Source organism: Thalassophryne amazonica, chromosome 7 (assembly GCF_902500255.1).
Source record: "Thalassophryne amazonica chromosome 7, fThaAma1.1, whole genome shotgun sequence".
NCBI lineage: Eukaryota > Metazoa > Chordata > Actinopteri > Batrachoidiformes > Batrachoididae > Thalassophryne > Thalassophryne amazonica.
Window position 1 is genome coordinate 60,324,099 of NC_047109.1, and position 17,520 is coordinate 60,341,618.

General features: G+C 41.1%; 1 protein-coding gene across 2 annotated transcripts in view; it reads left to right on the forward strand.

Moving 5' to 3' along the window:
* The window catches only part of rab5ab (RAB5A, member RAS oncogene family, b), a 54,555-nt gene extending 37,520 nt beyond the window's left edge, over positions 1 to 17,035 (forward strand). For both annotated transcript variants that reach the window (XM_034174296.1, XM_034174295.1), the window contains exons 3-6: positions 1,608 to 1,759; positions 2,129 to 2,251; positions 3,438 to 3,531; positions 14,521 to 17,035. In XM_034174296.1, coding sequence (XP_034030187.1) covers positions 1,608 to 1,759; positions 2,129 to 2,251; positions 3,438 to 3,531; positions 14,521 to 14,636 — 485 coding nt within the window. In that variant the 3' untranslated portion in view covers positions 14,637 to 17,035. The remainder of the gene's footprint in view (positions 1 to 1,607; positions 1,760 to 2,128; positions 2,252 to 3,437; positions 3,532 to 14,520) is intronic.
* The last annotated feature ends 485 nt before the right edge of the window (positions 17,036 to 17,520 follow it).

Sequence of the window (17,520 nt, forward strand, 5' to 3'; positions counted from 1 at the left end):
TATGTATTATATATATATATATATATTATATATATGTATATATATATATATGTATATATATATATATATATATATATATATGTATATGTATATAAAATCAGTTTTATTTATATCGCGCCAAATCACAACAAACAGTTGCCCCAAGGTGCTTTATATTGTAAGGCAAAAGCCATACAATAATTACAGAAAAACCCCAACGGTCAAAAAGACCCCCTATGAGCAAGCACTTGGCGACAGTGGGAAGGAAAAACTCCCTTTTAACAGGAAGAAACTTCCAGCAGAACCAGGCTTAGGGAGGACAGTGTAATATATACATATATATATATATATATATATATATATATATGGAAAGAATAGAAGATCAGAGTTTATAGTAAAGGTCCATGAAACCTTCAAGATTTGATAACTGATACCTCTTGTCTGTTTTTCTCAATTAATTGGATTATACATTGTTCAATCGTCGGTTCCTTCACTTCAGCGCTAGATTGTGTGTCATGTATACCAGCTTTCTTGCAATCTTCAGTAGCATTTTGAGCTCCAGTTATTAGCCTCCATTGCCTTTGTGTTTCTTTTGAGTTTAGCCTGCCGTCTGTTGGACTTCCTCTGTGGTATATTTGATTGTGGTTTACTGACATTCTGTTAGTGTTAGGATTCTCCTGTTGCTGCTGCCTTTTGAACTGATTAACTGTGAACCGAACCCATGTCTGTATTACTGATGACATTTGTTGTTTCCTCCCGCACACTGTTAAGTACGGACCCAAACAACTGTCTACTGCTAACTGTAGCTTAGTTATAAATAAAGACTGTTTAAACTTCCCATTTGTGTTGTTTCCTGTTTATGGGTCTCCAGTTGTACAATAACCATTACAGTTGGGCTCTTTGGGGGATCCTTAGTGAATGTTAGAATTATTTTGTGTCTAATGAATGGTTACATTGGGAGACTTGGATGAAAAGTATTACTTGCTTTGTTCAGCAACATCAGCTATGACAGTTTGGCCATGTGGTGTGTTTCTTTGGGCATAATCCACTTTGTAGGTGCCTCAGTGTAGAGGACCCCAGCAAATGAGAAACTCCACATATCACCTGGCTGTGGTAGATACATAGATGGGTACTTTCAAGACTTGAGGTGGATTGGTTGTTTGCCTGGGTTGTTAGCATCCAGAGCCAACACTGGCTCCATAGTGTGGTGAATATGGTGCATGTTCCTAGACCAGACCTGACCTGTTTGTATAAACATAACAGATTTCACTGACAAATCAATGATGCCATGTTACGAATTTTAGTCCTTATTTCCCAGCCAATATGATCTGGACTGACACACAGTAAGGAAACATGAAGTTTAATCATAAGTTGGACATAGTCGAAGTGAAAAGGTAATGAAGGATTCTCAAAATACAGTAACTCTCCTTCCCCCATTTAGCACCCGCCTGGGATGGATGGCAGATATAACAAAAGCCTTATTTTTCAAACACAGAATTGGTCATTTTAAGACTGAAAAAATGTATGTGCAGCCCTGCTTTAGAATGATTACATACACAGAAACCTTGTGTGTTGTGCGGTAGCTGTTGGCCCATTTGTCATTGGTTTTCTGCTTTGTGCCTCTGCAGCTGCCTTCCTGACTCAGACTGTATGTTTGGATGATACAACAGTCAAGTTTGAAATCTGGGACACAGCTGGTCAGGAGCGTTACCACAGTTTGGCTCCCATGTACTACAGAGGTGCCCAGGCGGCTATTGTGGTCTATGATATAACAAATGAGGTGAGTCAGGAGCAAGTTTTCTTACTTGTACCAGCAGTGCTTTCACTCGTCAGAGCCGCAAAAACGTTCATGTCAAGATGATGAGACATTTGTCATCCATAGCCAGTGAACATTTCTTATTAATAAAGCCAGTGACCTTTTGTCTTATTTTTACGATGAATGTACAGGGTGATAGCACCTAGTAGTTCTGTTCAACAGACTGTAACTTACTGTAAAATTACATGATAGGTGAGGGTTTTTTTTTCTTCACAGTTGAAAAAAACAGCTATTTGCTCACATTTGGAAGAGTCCTGTTGTCCTCATTTTTCCGTCATATGGTTTTACTGTATTTTGACTAATTGAGACACTGTCCCTCTCTTTTGTTACCAGGAATCATTTGTACGAGCAAAGAACTGGGTTAAAGAACTCCAGAGACAAGCCAGTCCAAATATTGTAATAGCGCTTGCTGGGAACAAGGCTGATCTCGCAAACAAGAGAGCTTTGGACTTTCAGGTTTGTGTTCTTCAAATCTAACTGGAGGATGAAAACAAAGCTGTTAAAAAGGGGGAAAAAAATATAAGTTGTTCTCATGTTAACAGTAGTTAATATTTGAGGAGTTAACAGTTTATTTTCCTGTTTTTTTATTATTATTATTAATTATTTTGACAGAGTAAATTTTCTAGACATATCAGCATTGGACTCCAAGAGCCCCTGTCTTGATGATCTGTTGCTCGCTGTCTAAACCAAGTTCTGCGTATTTCAGTTGTGTCTATTTTTGTTGTCTATTTACACAGCGCTTAATCTGAATGCAAAATAGGACACAGGGTACAGAGGGGTTGTATTTAGTATGTAATGTATGTAATTAGTCATGGCTGTGTTTAGGGCATAATATGAGAACAGATTTTGTACAGGAATAGTTGTCTGCCACAGCTCCCTGGGGTGAAGCATTTGAGCACCTTTTTTTTTTTTTTCGCAACACCTTTTCCCTATCAGACAGCCTTCTGTCCCCGCTTCATCGGGAGACCCCAGCCAGTCCCATCCTGGAGGTGTCCATCAGTCAGTAGTTATTAAAGTTGAGTTACTGAAGGTCTTTATTTTTCATTAGCCTGTGCTTTTGTTTTATTTTCAGTTCAGTTTTGTTGCATGACATGCTGATGTACATCACCTGTGCCATGTAAATACATATTAGAAAAGCTATGCTTAATTTTTTTACCACAGCTTTTTCAATCTGTGGCACAGTCACATTCTGCTGCCATACAATAGTAATGCACAAACACTACACCCAGCCACATCTCATTTTTAGGCAATCTCACCTATGGGCACATAAATGAGTAGAGTTAGCCTTGCTATTTCCACGATTTGAACAGTGTGAGCGAAAATGACATCTGAGTCATTTGTACACAAGCAATAACACTTGTGTTGCATTGTGTGCTGCTTTGCACTGTATGTGTTTAAATGAATTCAGATTGTAAATGTATCAGTTTAAACATAATAAAAATTCATATTGATGAACAAGGGGGTACAAATGGCTTAGTCATAAATACTCAACACCAATTCATCAAAAAATATGAAACCAACCATCCATGTGAATCAGGATGCTCTTCCTTTCTGTTTTATTTTGTCTGCATACACATTGCCAGGTCCTTGAAGTAATTTTCTCAGTAGTGGCTTAATGTTGGTGTTGGTTTTATTTTCTTAGGATGCACAATCATATGCAGATGATAACAGCTTGCTCTTCATGGAAACATCAGCAAAGACCTCTATGAATGTGAATGAGATATTCATGGCAATTGGTAAGTGTGTTAAAGTATTTTACAAGGTTCTTTGAAATTTATTGACTTTTTCTTGAGCTGAGACATTACACAGGTTCCTTCAAATGCAACTAAGCATGAGACACTTGTGGGTGGCTGAGGGGTTTTTTGTTTTCTTCAGGGACTGGGACTAGTAACTCATGAACAGATAATACACATTCCTCAAAAAGGACCAGGGTGGTGGATCAGGGATTTTTTTTTTTTCTTCTTTTTCCCTCTACTTTAAAGGTTGTCATGGCTATAGCCACATAATAACACAAATTAGTCTACTGCAGTTTAGGTCATTATTTGCCAAGTGGGGAACATGTGCACACTAGGTTAGAGCTCAGCCTTAAAATTACATAGCAGTGGCCAACATTTTTGACAGTACAGTTTGAAAATGACTGACTTTTTTAAAAGTGGAATGAAAGCTAGGTCAGGCTTTGATGGAGAAGGAATCTGGTGATTTATTTTGTACACCTGTAGGCTGTGGGTGGGTGCAAAGTACCCCATTAATCTATCTTATTTGCTAAAGAGTTAGAGTTTGCAGTAAGAAAGCAATACTATTTTGCATGCCACAGCATCATCATTTATTTTTCCAACAGGGTTGATCCTAATTAGAAGCAGAAAGCCATATTTAAACCAAAGTGTTGAAATGTTGACATTTTGGCCATGTGGTGTAGGTGCAGTGCTCCTTAACCTTGCAAAAACCTTGGGGCTACGAGTTGCTGGATCCTGGTTTGAATGCCCAGATGTACACCACTGCACATGGTATTGTAATACCGGTGGTGTTGCCAAGGAGCTTGACTTGTGGGAAAATGCTGGAGAATTCTTCAGAACTGTAGGGTTTACAGACGTGCTTAGGTTGGGAATTCTGACCTTGTGGCTTCCCTGAGGATTCAGTTGAAGCTCGCAGGCTACAACCTGCACAGTACAAAAGATAAATTCTGGCCAGACCTCAAGGCAGACTGTTTCTCAGGAATTTGTGTGCAGTTTGGCTGGTGGACTTGCAGGCATGGATACAACTGATAATCTCAATGGATTGTAGCAGTTTTTGCCCAACCAGACCCTGAAAGTTGCTAAGGATTTTATCAGAGTCAACAGTGTCAAAAGGAAAATATGTTTTATCTGTATCTGAAGACACTTTAAATATCATCCTAAGTCCCAGTGCACAGCTTGATGGATGTCTTATGCTGGTCAGGGATCTAAGAAAGTGGGCTGAGATGGCTCTGAGAATGAACAAGGAGGTGTTTGTTAGTGGAATCTGTGATCAGGTGACCCACTAAGTCAAGGGTCCAGTGATCCTCGACATGCTTCCAGAGTAATCAAAGCATTTCGTTCCTCCAGACCTTCACCATGTCCCACTGCAGTTGTAGTAGAAGATTGTTCATTCCTGGCAGATGCCTCTGCTGTACTGTCATGTTGAGTTGGCTACTGGAAGTATCGTATTTTTCGGACTATCGGACACTTTTTTACATGTTTTGGCCGGGGGTGCGACCTATACTCCAGAGCGACTTATAAATGAAAAATATACCGGTAGATTCTCAATTAATTTACCGTAATAAAACAATTTTACGTGACAGAGTCACTCTATGTTTTAAAATGGCCACCGGAAATGTTAATGCAATGCATCATGGGCACTGTAGTATGGCGGCTGCCCTATAGGTCACGCTGGTCGCGATAACCAATCAGAGAACAGAACATTGGATGCGTATTCCACACCTCACCCAGACAATGATTGTGAAACAGCGTGTGAAGCAGACGAACGCGGTGCTTGCTGTTATTCCGGGAGGGCTAACAAAACAGCTTCAATCCTTGGATATCAGTGTGAGCAGAGTGTTTAAGTTGACGCTGAGAGCTGCGTGGGAGCACTGGGTGAGCGACGGCGGAGGATTAGCGCCTGCACTTGGAAGGAGCTGGCGTCGACACCACGGGGAGGTCATGAGCTGCGCAGGTAGGTGCTGCACGAACATCGGCAGCTGACACCTGGTGTGTACTATGGTCCACAGTGGGTAATATGTTCAGCAATGAACCGTTCAGCAATGGTACGGGTTATGGATCGACTCGCAATGTGGTATGCAAAATACAAACATATCCGTAGGTAAATGCAGCTCACGAGAGGGCACTCAAGGCTTGTGTGACTGTTCCTGCGACTTCTGACTACCATAGAAAAATAAAAATTTCAACATTACTGATAACAAGACACCGGAGAAGGCCCGAAAAAATGCCACCAAAAAGAAAATCATACTCTGCAGATTTGCGACTGGTGAAATATACATCTGAAAACGGTAGCCGTCACAATATTATCATTTGAACTTTTCATGTTAAGTTAACATACCTGTATGTCCATGTGACTTATAATCCAGTGCGACTTATTTATGGTTTATTTTTCTTTATAATGGATAAAGTGGCTGGTGCGACTTATAGTCCGGAAAATACGGTAGTTGTATAAGGCTGATCTCCTGCTGGGATATTAGACATCTATGGCACCAAGGTTCTTGTAGCTGATTATCAAGTCAATTATGAACCACCAAATCTTGGTGAGATTGCAGAGACCGTGAAACAGCTGAGGGCACAGAAAGATCCAAGGATCTGTGGCATTGGAGCTGAGCTCCTCCAGCTGGGCAGAGATGCTGTTCTCCAGTAATTGCAGACAATCTTTGTTTCAGTTTGGGAGATAGGTATGATGGGAAGAAAGGAATTGGTATCCCATTCTGGAAAGGAAAGGGTGATTGTGACCACTATAGGGGTGTCTCACTGCCCTCTGTGCCGGGGAAGGTGCTTGCAAGGATTATTTATAATGGCCCTCAGTTCAAGATACTTGCTCCTCAGTAATCAGAACAGTCTGGATTCACACCAAGAAGTTAATCATTGACTGCATTCTATCCATGAGAGTACTCAAAGAATGCAAACGTGAATAATGGGAGTGCTTCTTTGCAGCCTGTGTTGATTTTAGCAAAGCATTTGATTCAGCTTATTAGACTGCTCTGTTGCTGCCATCATAGCCACCTAGGGTCATCGCAGTATTATAATTTGAAACTCTATACGATACCCAGGAATATACTCAATGCCCTTTTCAATACCACAGGGAGAAAAATGTCTAAACAATTGAGGCTTTTTTAATAAAGATTAGGACAATACAAAAGTAACATCAATAAAATACAATTTTTAAATTGTCTGATGTAATACAAAATAAAAATACAGTCACATAAATGTAAAGTATATGTATACATTTTGTGTTACATATTTTATGTACAGTCATTGTCAGAATTACCCAGCACACCTATTTTTAAGTACACATTTTATCACAACAAAGCTGTCTCAAGGTGCTTCACACAAGTAAGATCTAACCTTACAAACCCCTAGCGCAAGCACACAGGTAACAGTGGTAAGGAAAAACTCCCTCTGATTATGTGAGGAAGAAACCTCAAGCAGACCAGACTCAAAGGGGTGACCCACTGCTTAGGCCATTGTGACAATTACAGCGTTTTGCAAAGTTTTACAAAGCTGAAGAAACAGAAAATAGAAAATCAAACAGTGTAATATAAAGAAGATGAGAAGTCCACATAGGTGTCAGCACCACAGGCAGGGGTTGTCCATGACAACAGTGGGCCTGTCCCTGTGACAGGGTCACTTGCAAATGCAGACTACCGCATGGAGCACCCACCTCAGGCCTTCCACCTCACAGCCCGTCCGGGCCCTTCAGTTCAGATCCGTCCGTCATTCGTACCTTGGACAGAGAGAAAAAGAGCAGAATAAGTCAGCCAGAAAAAAACTACACCTAAGGTATAATTCATCAGCAGTAAATGAACAGGAAAGCACAGAAATTACTAAGGTGATCGCTGGCCACTAGCCTTCAGTTTCACTCACAGACCGCACAGAAATTACTAAGGTGATCGCTGGCCACTAGCCTTCAGTTTCACTCACAGACCCAAAACTTAGATAAAGTTGAGGCCGAGACATGTTCCATTGCTAATAAAATGACTTTAAAGGGATAGGAAGCATAGTACCATACTATGCCAGTATGCTAGCCACACAAGAGGGAGAATAAATGTTATGGCCCGGTCACACGGCATACGACAATTCCTGAATGAAGGGAAAAAAGTAAAAAAGTCACAGATTGTTGAGAAAAGTTCGATGAACGAGCTTTATCACAGAATAGCCTGCGAATCAAGAGCGTGAAAGGAATGAAAGAGGAACAAATCAAAACCGAAGCTAACGTTGATCTCCACGCTTTAAACAAAATGTGTCTGGAGCCACTGTTGGAGCAGTGTGTGTCTGCGTCTCTGTGTTCCAGGACTCGGTGCTGGAACGGAGCTCATAGTGCCCGAGTCCTGGAGAAACTGCAAACAGAAGTGCGCGATCCAACCCACTGTGGAGATCTGTGCGCACGTGGGTGGATCCACCTGCTCTGGTTCCTCGTCCAGAACAAAAGAGGGATCATCTCCTCATCAGCATCCTCACTGTCTCGTTCAGACTGACTGCACGCTGTGCGCTCCGTCTTGCTCCAATTCAAAAAAAAAAAAAACGCTGGTGTGCCGTGGTGGCTGTTTTACTGTATTACATTACTAAGCCATATATATTGATTTAAACAGAAAACTATCAAAAGGGGGAATAAATATAAGTGTAAAGATGATTGAATATATCAGAGCAGTAAATTGATCAGTGCGTGTGAACACCGTGCATTGACTTCCCATATGTGGTTATTTCAACCAGCTGCTACTGATCCACAATGTGAATTTTGCCTTCCTGAACAGCTCTTATATAATCTTCTGAATCATCTACCTGTTGCCACATGTACAGAAGGGTTGGATTGTCATTCCTACACGCATATTGTTATATTTAATAAAAAATAATAAGCGCACGCAGGAGGCGATGGCTGCTCCTGACACTGCGTTCATGTGCCGTCAGAAATTACACGACTTTTTTTTCTTGTTTCAATTTCAGTAGTTGCTTGTAGCAGGAGTGTGGTTTTCATTTTATTTTTGGTAAAATAATTCATTGTATCCACACAAAAGATTAATTCTGGCCCATATAAGGTGCCTGAGCCCATTGAAGCTGACCCCCCAACACAGATAAAAAAAAAAAAATCCAAGCAAACAGGCTGGGTTTGCCCTGTAATTTCCAATGGTACATGAATGCAGCGGCAGCAGGAGCGCTCACAAACCAGCTTCTGCACTGTATGAAAACATTCAGCTGGTTGAACAAAGTCAAACTAAATGCTAACGTTACAAAAACTAGGCAAACTATAAAAAATGTCAAGAACTACAGCAAAAAGAAATACAGACGAATTGAGGTTTTCGGTGGCATTCGTTCAAATTTTTTGACAGAAAATTCCCGACAAAGTGTCAGCTGCAGGAATGAAGCTGCGCAAAGGTTAAATGATGCCAACAAAAGTCCAGATTTCTTGTTTCGTTTGGGCTTTGTTGCCCTTCGTTAAGTGCCGTGTGACCAGGCCTTTAAATCTAGACTTGAAAGTCTCCACAGAATCTGACTGTTTTATTGATGCAGGGAGATCATTCCACAAAACAGGTGCACAATAAATGGCCCGCAGACCTTTTATTCACCCTATCAATCAATCAATCAATCAATTTTTTTTATATAGCGCCAAATCACAACAAACAGTTGCCCCAAGGCGCTTTATATTGTAAGGCAAGGCCATACAATAATTATGTAAAACCCCAACGGTCAAAACGACCCCCTGTGAGCAAGCACTTGGCTACAGTGGGAAGGAAAAACTCCCTTTTAACAGGAAGAAACCTCCAGCAGAACCAGGCTCAGGGAGGGGCAGTCTTCTGCTGGGACTGGTTGGGGCTGAGGGAGAGAACCAGGAAAAAGACATGCTGTGGAGGGGAGCAGAGATCGATCACTAATGATTAAATGCAGAGTGGTGCATACAGAGCAAAAAGAGAAAGAAACAGTGCATCATGGGAACCCCCCAGCAGTCTACGTCTATAGCAGCATAACTAAGGGATGGTTCAGCCTAACTATAAGCTTTAGCAAAAAGGAAAGTTTTAAGCCTAATCTTAAAAGTAGAGAGGGTGTCTGTCTCCCTGATCTGAATTGGGAGCTGGTTCCACAGGAGAGGAGCCTGAAAGCTGAAGGCTCTGCCTCCCATTCTACTCTTACAAACCCTAGGAACTACAAGTAAGCCTGCAGTCTGAGAGCGAAGCGCTCTATTGGGGTGATATGGTACTACGAGGTCCCTAAGATAAGATGGGACCTGATTATTCCAAACCTTATAAGTAAGAAGAAGAATTTTAAATTCTATTCTAGAATTAACAGGAAGCCAATGAAGAGAGGCCAATATGGGTGAGATATGCTCTCTCCTTCTAGTCCCCGTCAGTACTCTAGCTGCAGCATTTTGAATTAACTGAAGGCTTTTTAGGGAACTTTTAGGACAACCTGATAATAATGAATTACAATAGTCCAGCCTAGAGGAAATAAATGCATGAATTAGTTTTTCAGCATCACTCTGAGACAAGACCTTTCTGATTTTAGAGATATTGCGTAAATGCAAAAAAGCAGTCCTACATATTTGTTTAATATGCGCTTTGAATGACATATCCTGATCAAAAATGACTCCAAGATTTCTCACAGTATTACTAGAGGTCAGGGTAATGCCATCCAGAGTAAGGATCTGGTTAGACACCATGTTTCTAAGATTTGTGGGGCCAAGTACAATAACTTCAGTTTTATCTGAGTTTAAAAGCAGGAAATTAGAGGTCATCCATGTCTTTATGTCTGTAAGACAATCCTGCAGTTTAGCTAATTGGTGTGTGTCCTCTGGCTTCATGGATAGATAAAGCTGGGTATCATCTGCGTAACAATGAAAATTTAAGCAATACCGTCTAATAATACTGCCTAAGGGAAGCATATATAAAGTGAATAAAATTGGTCCTAGCACAGAACCTTGTGGAACTCCATAATTAACTTTAGTCTGTGAAGAAGATTCCCCATTTACATGAACAAATTGTAATCTATTAGACAAATATGATTCAAACCACCGCAGCGCAGTGCCTTTAATACCTATGGCATGCTCTAATCTCTGTAATAAAATTTTATGGTCAACAGTATCAAAAGCAGCACTGAGGTCTAACAGAACAAGCACAGAGATGAGTCCACTGTCCGAGGCCATAAGAAGATCATTTGTAACCTTCACTAATGCTGTTTCTGTACTATGATGAATTCTAAAACCTGACTGAAACTCTTCAAATAGACCATTCCTCTGCAGATGATCAGTTAGCTGTTTTACAACTACCCTTTCAAGAATTTTTGAGAGAAAAGGAAGGTTGGAGATTAGCCTATAATTAGCTAAGATAGCTGGGTCAAGTGATGGCTTTTTAAGTAATGGTTTAATTACTGCCACCTTAAAAGCCTGTGGTACATAGCCAACTAACAAAGATAGATTGATCATATTTAAGATCGAAGCATTAAATAATGGTAGGGCTTCCTTGAGCAGCCTGGTAGGAATGGGGTCTAATAAACATGTTGATGGTTTGGATGAAGTAACTAATGAAAATAACTCAGACAGAACAATCGGAGAGAAAGAGTCTAACCAAATACCGGCATCACTGAAAGCAGCCAAAGATAACGATACGTCTTTGGGATGGTTATGAGTAATTTTTTCTCTAATAGTTAAAATTTTGTTAGCAAAGAAAGTCATGAAGTCATTACTAGTTAAAGTTAATGGAATACTCAGCTCAATAGAGCTCTGACTCTTTGTCAGCCTGGCTACAGTGCTGAAAAGAAACCTGGGGTTGTTCTTATTTTCTTCAATTAGTGATGAGTAGAAAGATGTCCTAGCTTTACGGAGGGCTTTTTTATAGAGCAACAGACTCTTTTTCCAGGCTAAGTGAAGATCTTCTAAATTAGTGAGACGCCATTTCCTCTCCAACTTACGGGTTATCTGCTTTAAGCTACGAGTTTGTGAGTTATACCACGGAGTCAGACACTTCTGATTTAAAGCTCTCTTTTTCAGAGGAGCTACAGCATCCAAAGTTGTCTTCAATGAGGATGTAAAACTATTGACGAGATACTCTATCTCCCTTACAGAGTTTAGGTAGCTACTCTGCACTGTGTTGTTATATGGCATTAGAGAACATAAAGAAGGAATCATATCCTTAAACCTAGTTACAGCGCTTTCTGAAAGACTTCTAGTGTAATGAAACTTATTCCCTACTGCTGGGTAGTCCATCAGAGTAAATGTAAATGTTATTAAGAAATGATCAGACAGAAGGGAGTTTTCAGGGAATACTGTTAAGTCTTCTATTTCCATACCATAAGTCAGAACAAGATCTAAGATATGATTAAAGTGGTGGGTGGACTCATTTACTTTTTGAGCAAAGCCAATAGAGTCTAATAATAGATTAAATGCAGTGTTGAGGCTGTCATTCTCAGCATCTGTGTGGATGTTAAAATCGCCCACTATAATTATCTTATCTGAGCTAAGCACTAAGTCAGACAAAAGGTCTGAAAATTCACAGAGAAACTCACAGTAACGACCAGGTGGACGATAGATAATAACAAATAAAACTGGTTTTTGGGACTTCCAATTTGGATGGACAAGACTAAGAGACAAGCTTTCAAATGAATTAAAGCTCTGTCTGGGTTTTTGATTAATTAATAAGCTGGAATGGAAGATTGCTGCTAATCCTCCGCCCCGGCCCGTGCTACAAGCATTCTGACAGTTAGTGTGACTCGGGGGTGTTGACTCATTTAAACTAACATATTCATCCTGCTGTAACCAGGTTTCTGTTAGGCAGAGTAAATCAATATGTTGATCAATTATTATATCATTTACCAACAGGGACTTAGAAGAGAGAGACCTAATGTTTAATAGACCACATTTAACTGTTTTAGTCTGTGGTGCAGTTGAAGGTGCTATATTATTTTTTCTTTTTGAATTTTTATGCTTAAATAGATTTTTGCTGGTTATTGGTAGTCTGGGAGCAGGCACCGTCTCTACGGGGATGGGGTAATGAGGGGATGGCAGGGGGAGAGAAGCTGCAGAGAGGTGTGTCAGACTACAACTCTGCTTCCTGGTCCCAACCCTGGATAGTCACGGTTTGGAGGATTTAAGAAAATTGGCCAGATTTCTAGAAATGAGAGCTGCTCCATCCAAAGTGGGATGGATGCCGTCTCTCCTAACAAGACCAGGTTTTCCCCAGAAGCTTTGCCAATTATCTATGAAGCCCACCTCATTTTTTGGACACCACTCAGACAGCCAGCAATTCAAGGAGAACATGCGGCTAAACATGTCACTCCCGGTCCGATTGGGGAGGGGCCCAGAGAAAACTACAGAGTCCGACATTGTTTTTGCAAAGTTACACACCGATTTAATGTTAATTTTAGTGACCTCCGATTGGCGTAACCGGGTGTCATTACTGCCGACGTGAATTACAATCTTACCAAATTTACGCTTAGCCTTAGCCAGCAGTTTCAAATTTCCTTCAATGTCGCCTGCTCTGGCCCGCGGAAGACAATTGACTATGGTTGCTGGTGTCGCTAACTTCACATTTCTCAAAACAGAGTCGCCAATAACCAGAGTTTGATCCTGGGCGGGTGTGTCGTCGAGTGGGGAAAAACGGTTAGAGATGTGAACGGGTTGGCGGTGTACACGGGGCTTCTGTTTAGGGCTACGCTTCCTCCTCACAGTCACCCAGTCAGCCTGCTTTCCCGGCTGCTCGGGATCTGCCAGGGGGGAACTAACGGCGGCTAAGCTACCTTGGTCCGCACCGACTACAGGGGCCTGGCTAACTGTAGAATTTTCCACGGTGCGGAGCCGAGTCTCCAATTCGCCCAGCCTGGCCTCCAAAGCTACGAATAAGCTACACTTATTACAAGTACCGTTACTGCTAAAGGAGGCCGAGGAATAACTAAACATTTCACACCCAGAGCAGAAAAGTGCGGGAGAGACAGGAGAAGCCGCCATGCTAAATCGGCTAAGAGCTAGTAGCTACGCTAAGCTAGCGGATTCCTAAAAACACGCAAAGTGAATAATGTGTAAATAATTTAGAGGTGATTCAGCAGAAGGAGTGCTTTAGTTAAGGCACGTAAAGATTACACTGGGAAACAAATCGTAATCTAGATAACTAGATCAATCTAACTGCGCAGATTAAACAGCTAACAGATACAGAAAAACACCGCTGTGCTCCGGAACAGGAAGTGATACAATACCGCAGTGAGAGCCAACCACCAGTAGAGGCAAGCAAGAGAGCACTTTCAGCAAGCTGTGAGCTTTTCATCCACGGTTTTTTTCTGCGCCCTGAGAACACCGAGCCTGGGCCGGTACATAGGGTTTGATTAGGTCAGCTAAGTAGGGAGGTGCTACTCTGTGAATAATTTGCAAGTTAATAGCAGAATCTCAAAATCTGACATCACAGAGACAGAGCCAGTGAAGAGATGCCAAAATGGATGTAATGTGGTCAGACCTTCTCCTTCCTGTCAAGAGTTTGGCAGCTGCATTTTGAACCAGTTCAGTTTCAAATTCTTGGAAGAAAGTAGATATTATTTGGTGTGTCACCCACATTAAAATGGGTTGAATGCCCATTGATTAACTATTTCCGATGGATCTGTGAGTTGGTGTGGGTTTTTTATTTGTTTTTTCCACACAAAACACACAAAACAAAAAATTTACAGTATGTTGCATTTTACGTGTGATCTTAGAGAAGAACCCCCCCCCCCCCCCCAACATAGACTAAACAACCTTATATGGACACTTGGCCTTAGCTTGTGGTCAACGTCCTTGAATATGATGCAACACATATGTGGTAGATGGCTGCTTTTGGCAGGTGGTTTGTCTGGGTGGTTGTCAGTCGGGACCTACAGAGGTTCTGTAGTGTGGTGGAGGTGGTGTGACACTATCGCAGGCTCCTCGATCTGACATAGAGTTCAATATCGCTGTCAATAATGCCACAGAACAATTCAAAGTTAGCATCCTGTTTCCAAATATCCTCTTCATTTCAAACTTCTTTGTGTTTGTGCCTCCAGCAAAGAAACTACCTAAAAACGAGCCTCAATCTGGTGGAGCCGGCAGCGGGCGGAACCGTGGAGTAGACCTGTCACAGACAACTCAGCCCACCAGCCGCAGCTGCTGCAGCAACTAACCCAGTTGTTCCTGCTGCTGTTCTCCCTTCACACACCCCTTCACGACAACCTCTCCCCTACCTGCTCTACATCTGGACATCGGGTTCCTCTGCTTCCTGACGTCAGACGTCTGACCTTCCACCTCACTCCTCAGAATAGCTAAAGACTCTGTATAGCTGCATTTCTAATACCTTTTTGTTGATTTTCTTTTCCCACTTTTTTTTTTTTTTTTTTTACTTTTTTAAAAGAAGTGTATATCAGTATAATGGATGCATGTATCACTACAACCACACATTTTTACCTTTTATTCATTTGGAAGATTAACCCCTGTAAAACAAAGATGAGCAAGCGAGAAATCTTGACTGTATGATTGTGTCACGTTTGAACTCATTGAGTGATCTGGAGATGACAAGATCTAGCGTCACTTGTCTCCTCACAGGGTATGACTCTTTGTATGTTGGTCACAATCAGAACAAACCAAAATGTTCCCAACTGAAGGTGCCCAGCCTCTTGCATTGTTTGCGATGAGGCGTTGATGTGTTGAAAAGCGCAAAGGAAGGACTCCATCACATCTGCTCTTCAAGAGGACGTCTTCATCCTAGGCAGAAGAGTAACTGGATCTGTGGACTGTTTGTGTTTTGTAAAGAAAGAAAAATGCATAGTGTTTGAGAATTTTAAAGAAACCCCAACTCAAATCTCATTTCATCTTGCTACTCAATAGAGGCAGCCACTCTCATTTAAAAACAGGCAGAAATGTGACATTGCCCAGACTTTTAAAGTGATATACACTAATCGGCCATAACATTGTGACCGCTGACAGGTGCAGTGAATAACATTGACTGTTTCTTTCCAGTGGCACCTGTCAGCGGGTGGGATATATCATGCTGCAAGTTCATGTTTTGTCCATGACATTGGTGTTGGAAGCAGGAAAAATAGGAACACATGAAGATTTGCGTGACTTTGACAAGGACCAAATTGTGATGACAGGGCCGGGGTAGCGACTGATGTTTTCAGTCTGTAGGCCTCATTTGTTCATTCATTTTTGATACCCATTAATTACAATGAAGGGGGGCCCTGGAACTTATCCCAGGTCATAGGGCAAGAGGCAGAGAACACCCTGGACAGGTTGCCAGTCTATCACAGGGCCTGCAGTGGGTTAGTACCTACCAAAAGGTGTGTGTGTGTGTGCGTGTGTGTATATATATATGGATAAATAAGCTGTAGATAATTTTTCTGTGATCCTGACAGGGATGAGAGAATGGTTTCATCAGCCAAGTTCTGAGAGCAAATGTGTCATCAGCTATAAAATATGGTACAGGCTTTATTTTATGTAGCATGACATCAAGTGGGACATATTGGCATGACGAATTGCGTGGCAGTGCGGTGATCAAATTTTGGCTTTAGACAGGTGGTCTCAATGTTATGGCTGAGCAGTGTAGGGCCCTGTCATTTTTACCAGATGTCATATTTGACAACGCTCCACAGCATGGAGCTTTGGAGCATGTGGGAACCACTGCAGCATGTTTTAGCGGGAACAGGATCAGGAAGTAGCATTCCCAACACCAGGCAGACGTGACTAGGCTTTTTAAAAGTCAGTAATTTCACAACAAATGCCCTAGCCTGGCTGCTCACGAAGACCATCACAGAATCCTCTGTTCAATTTTGATAAAATGATCAGTGATGTGTTTTGTTTATTGTTAAGGTTTTGAAGAGTGCAATGTACATAATGCTACTTGGGAATTTATTTTGCAAAGACTAACTTATGATGAGCTGTCATGGCTGTGTGACTTTTTTTCAGGCTGGTAGTCAACCTGTGTCAGATTGGATTATCACAAGGGGATTCCTGTTTCTAACAGAGTTCAGACAACACAGAAAACTGCACCCGTTGTTGCAGATCTGTGGGGGGAAAATTTACTTCATTGTTATAGGGTACAATGTTTAATATCTTGTTTCTCTTCAAATACGGCTTGAAGAGATGTTAAGATCAACAAGAAATGTCAAGAATTTACGCAACTGTACAGTTCAGTATACATCTGCTTTTTATTTTATTTTATTTTTTTGGATGTAGTCACAAACTGGTCATATGTTAAGCAGTGGTCTTTTTTAGGTGTTAACAAAATTTCTTTCTGGTGTCTTGTTACTTTTTCTCCAAATGGTTCATGGTCATGTTTAAAAAGGAACTTTAATGCATTGCACAGTGTTGGTCATGTTTTAATGAATGACTGCCCTCTGATTTTATATGATGGACTATATTGGACTTGCTAACCTACAGCTGGAAGCAGTTAGCATAATTAATTGGTGGTCTCTCTCTCTCTCTCTTACAGCTCAATGAATTTTAATGATATTGGACAGCATTACTAGTGATGGGCTGATCAGTTTTGAGTGTCTGAATACACCTTAATAAATCAGATAAAGTGGTGTCTCGTATGTCTTTGCTGTGGGTGTTAGAGATCACTTGTAAGTGAAGTGTGCATTTCAAAATCAAGCTATTTCTTTGAATATATATATATATAAACCTTTGCACTTGCCTTTTAACGTAGTCCTTCAGGAATGCAATATTTACAGTAGCTGGTATTATTAAAAGTCATAGATTGAAAGTGTTTCATGACCACTGATCTCAATCATATATCTTTTTGAAGTACGTTTTAGATTTCCTCATTCAGAAATTTTCAAGATAAATAATATCAGGAACAACAATTTGTGACACCATCACAATGCTCTTTGTACACTGCAGCAACACTCCACACTGCCATGACATGGGCCCATTGCACGAAATGTAGGATTCAGACATCCAGGATAAATGACTGAGCTGGGTTCATCTTATCCAAAACAGGAACATTCAGGCTCAATCGGTTGCACAGAGACCAAGCCAGGATGAGCAGACACGGATGCTACGAGCCAGGT